The sequence below is a fragment of the Fundulus heteroclitus genome, chromosome 19, assembly GCF_011125445.2.
Source record: "Fundulus heteroclitus isolate FHET01 chromosome 19, MU-UCD_Fhet_4.1, whole genome shotgun sequence".
Taxonomy (NCBI): domain Eukaryota; kingdom Metazoa; phylum Chordata; class Actinopteri; order Cyprinodontiformes; family Fundulidae; genus Fundulus; species Fundulus heteroclitus.
The window spans coordinates 6,924,810-6,929,005 of record NC_046379.1 but is presented as its reverse complement, the minus strand read 5'-3'; the positions used below and the strand labels follow the sequence as shown (position 1 = coordinate 6,929,005).

General features: G+C 45.4%; 1 protein-coding gene across 1 annotated transcript; it reads left to right on the top strand.

The window, feature by feature from the left end:
* The first annotated feature begins 374 nt into the window (after positions 1-374).
* On the top strand, positions 375-2,844 carry six6a (SIX homeobox 6a). The gene is made up of 2 exons (XM_012864500.3): positions 375-1,478; positions 2,380-2,844. Exons 1-2 carry the CDS (start codon positions 907-909, stop codon positions 2,543-2,545), a joined length of 738 nt encoding a protein of 245 aa, XP_012719954.1. The 5' UTR covers positions 375-906; the 3' UTR covers positions 2,546-2,844.
* The last annotated feature ends 1,352 nt before the right edge of the window (positions 2,845-4,196 follow it).

Genomic DNA, 4,196 nt, shown 5'->3' with positions numbered 1-4,196 from the left:
GTCACCCCGCTCAGCCGCGGGCTCTGGCTAAACATGACATTGTCTGTTTTCTTCTACAGTCTGACATTATCCGCTGATTTTTTACCTTGGGGCCAGCAGGGTCGTTTGTATTCGGCGCATTCGTGTCATTTTTCTTTTCTTTTTTTTCCTTTTTTTTTTTTGCTGCGTAAAAGCTGCTTTAACGCGCTCCAACGTGAGACTCAGATGCGCGTCTGTTTGGGCACTTCAGCACATATCCTCTGCGCACACTTTGTGCGACACAAAAGCGTAGGGGAGGAAACGCGGCTGGAGCATCGAAACGTTTCAGGACGCGCAGCAAAAAAAAAAAAAAAAAAAAAAAAAAGGTCAAAATGTTGATATTGTGTTTGAAAAGGGAGGCGCTGAGCTCTGCTTTCCGCCTGATTGGCCGAACTTGACAGTGATTGACGTGCATCCATGGCAACCGTGCAGCCAATCTGCCAAGTCCAATAGGAGATCATCGGAGGGGGTTTGACTAGCTTTTTCTCCCCCCCTCCCTTAAAAATACATCTCAGCTCCGGCTTTAATTCTTCCCTGCATTCAGTCCCAGGCTACCTTGAAAAATACACCGCCGCTCGGGCTTTAAAGGTTCCTGCGTCTCCGGCCCGCTGCTGCCCGACCAGTTCGCCGCGGCTGAGGATGCGGTAGCCGAGGCCCCCGCACGGCATCGTCCCCCCAATCAGCGGCGCTTCCCCTCGGCTGCTCAGACGGTTGGTCCGCTAACTTTGGGATTTGGCGTGGCGTTTTTTTTGTTTTTGTTTTTGTTTTTTTCTTCCCCCGGCTGCCTTGGATTGCCTCGGCGCACCGAGAGAAGGTGCAGAGGGGAGAGGGAGAGAGAGAGAGGAGCGGAGAAAGGAGGGGGAGAGTGGAAACCCAGGAGAAGCCTCCATGTTTCAGCTGCCCATCCTGAATTTCAGCCCCCAGCAGGTCGCCGGGGTCTGCGAGACTCTGGAGGAGAGCGGGGACGTCGAGCGCCTCGGCCGCTTCCTCTGGTCGCTGCCCGTCGCGCCGGCGGCCTGCGAGGTCCTCAACAAGAACGAGTCGGTGCTGAGGGCCCGGGCTGTGGTCGCCTTCCACACCGGCAATTTCCGTGAACTCTACCACATCCTGGAGAACCACAAGTTCACCAAAGAGTCGCACACGAAGCTGCAGGCTCTGTGGCTCGAAGCGCACTACCAGGAGGCTGAGAAGCTGCGCGGCCGCCCGCTGGGGCCCGTGGACAAATACAGGGTGCGGAAGAAGTTCCCCCTGCCCAGAACCATCTGGGATGGAGAGCAGAAGACCCACTGCTTCAAGGAGAGAACCCGACACTTGTTAAGAGAGTGGTATTTGCAGGATCCGTATCCGAATCCCAGTAAAAAGAGGGAGCTTGCACAGGCTACTGGACTCACACCCACACAAGTGGGAAACTGGTTTAAAAACCGGAGACAAAGAGACAGAGCGGCGGCTGCAAAGAACAGGTGAGCTGGAGCATCGTCTCCATGTTTCTCTGCGCTAAAGATCAAACCACGGGAGGAAAAACAAAGATGTATGTGTTTGTGGACCCCGGTTTGTAATTTAGCCAAACGGGCCTAATTAGAGCCTTCAAGCTTCACTATAAATTCACTCATTGGATCCAACAATAATCTGCACAATGGATTATTAAATAAAATGTGTGTATATATATATTTGCAACAAATGCTGCTCTTAGGATATTGTTAAAGGATTTAATATTAATATGTGGTAAATAAAAACTGCAGCAATTGTCTGAGATGCTATTCTAGAACATTTTATATTTTTGGGGGTCGTTTCATCTATTAGGAATGCAAAAATAGCGTTATTAGTTGAGCTGCACGGATTTTTCTAAAATAAAATTTATTTTTCTAAGTAAGTCAATGTCCGTAACAGCATAATCAATAAAAATGAGAAATAGTATTGTTTTTTTTATTTTTATTTTGTGTTTTCCACATTTTGCTAAAAATAGATCTTAAAACATTGTTAGAAATCAGAAAATGTATTGCTGATAATTGTGTTTTAACCGTGATTCGTAATATTATAATAAATATGCTCGTATCGGTAAGCAATATTCTAGTTTTGTTAAATCTAGCATCTGCTATTTTTAATTGTGCTCGTAAAATATTCCAGTTACAGTTGATTTATTTGTTTATTAGAGTACAAATCGACTAAATAATAGCGGGGGGAAATAACCAGATCACATGTTGACATTTGGACAATATCCCAAACAAAATCCTCTCATTTTAATTTTCCTGGATAAACAGAGAGACTCCCATCATGGCAGCCTGTTTGACACCTCCCTGTCCGTCTCTCTCTCTCTCTCTCTCCGTCTCTCTCTCTCTCTCTCGCTGTGCGTCCTCCACCCAGGCTACAGCAGCAGGTCCTGTCCGGCGGCTCGGTTCGCTCCTTGGCGGACGAGGACGGCACCGTGGACCGCCTGGGGAACTCCTCCAGCCCGGAGGCCAGTCTGTCCAGCAAAGCGGCCGCCTCGGCCATCTCCATCACCTCCAGCGACAGTGAATGTGACATCTGACGGGCGGACCGGCGCGAAATGACCAATTAAAGAGGGGAAAGAGACAATCTAATAAAACAAGTAACAGTGCCTGCGTCGAGTTAAAAAAAAAACACACACACACACACATAAAAAAAAATACACACACTGATATCTGACGGCTGCCAAAACTTGAGGGGACCCGTGTTTATAGGGTGTCCTTTCAGGCCTATATACTTCTGTTTGCGTTTGACCCACGCGTGGAAACGCTGAAAAGGGACATTTCACGGACTAATAACGCTTGAATATGAAACCTTTAAAAAAGGGACAGAAATATATATTAAAAAAAGAAAGGAGGGGTGGATAAAGGATGAGGGTGTCCAAACTAGCCTGACCTGCTGTTCTCTGTGGGTATTTCATGTTGAAAAAGAAGAACTGTGATATTTTTACTTTAAAGTTTTATAAATAATGTTTATTTGCTTATTTAAAATGATCTGCTCTATTGTCTCTTCGAATTTCATATTCATTTGCTTGGTGTTTTTAATACATACCTTGTACACAGGTGAACCTGTTGAGCATGCGCGCTTTTGGTGACATTGTGTTTCAGTTTAAAAAAAAAAGAAAAGAAGAAAAAAAAGTAAAGATAACTTAATAAAATAACTGTTGACCAAGAAAGATGTACGTTTAGTCTCTTCTTTGAGGAGTTTTTTTTTTTTTTTTTTTTAACAAATCTGCGACTTATTTCTAATTTTTTTAAATGCTGCTTAGGGATCCTGTGAGCTGTTTTGTTTGAGGGGAGCATTTCGAAAGGGGGGAGATTGTAACGCCGCGGTGCTGCGTTCACTGACACGTTTCGGAGCGAGGTCTAATTGGCCAACATGCTCCGCGTCCCGTAATGCAGGGTGACAGGGAGAGGTCACCGAGAGGCCGGCTCACTAACCCGGATGATCCGCGGGAGAGATCACAGAGATCAAAAAACGCAGCAGATTGCAAACCTGGCCCGACGCTCTGCACATGCACAAAAGTCTGCCTCCTTAAAATGTGCAAGTGTCTATTTTCCCAAGACATCAGAGTAATCAGACCGCAATGAATCTTTTAATTAACGCCAACAAGGCTACAGCACCTCTTACGATCATTTCAGTAATACTACTTCCCCTAACGCGTGCACAACTGATGCGCACTTATTAGTTATTTGCTGTTTTTATAAAAAAAAATTTTGTCCAACTATCATCGTGAGAAACTGTAATATTTCCTCGTGTCTTTTTTTTAAAGACAAGCCTGGATTTATAACGTGAAAAAAAAACTAGATACGTTAGAATTCAAATGTGATCTTTTATACTGTCTATTTTTGCAGCCACGTCTCTCCCTAGTTTGCGGTTAAATGAAACCCTTTCGACACGACGGGAGAAGAAAAAAATCAGTAGATGGGTGGAGGAAACAAGCTATGGGAAATAAAAGGGGGTTTTGGGGCCTTTTTTCTGCTTTTCTTTCAAACTCACTGGGACAAAAAGGCTAAATATTTCCGTTTCTATTGAGAGTAAGGGCGACAGGCAGAGTAGATGAAAAAGTCTTTCCAGCAGTCAATAAGGTTGTCAAACTGGTCAGCGGTAATCAGTGCTAATGATGGAGTCTGGGGTCCCAGCCCGGACAAAAGGGGCCCCCGACGTTGTTTTGTGCAGGGAAGCGACCGCGG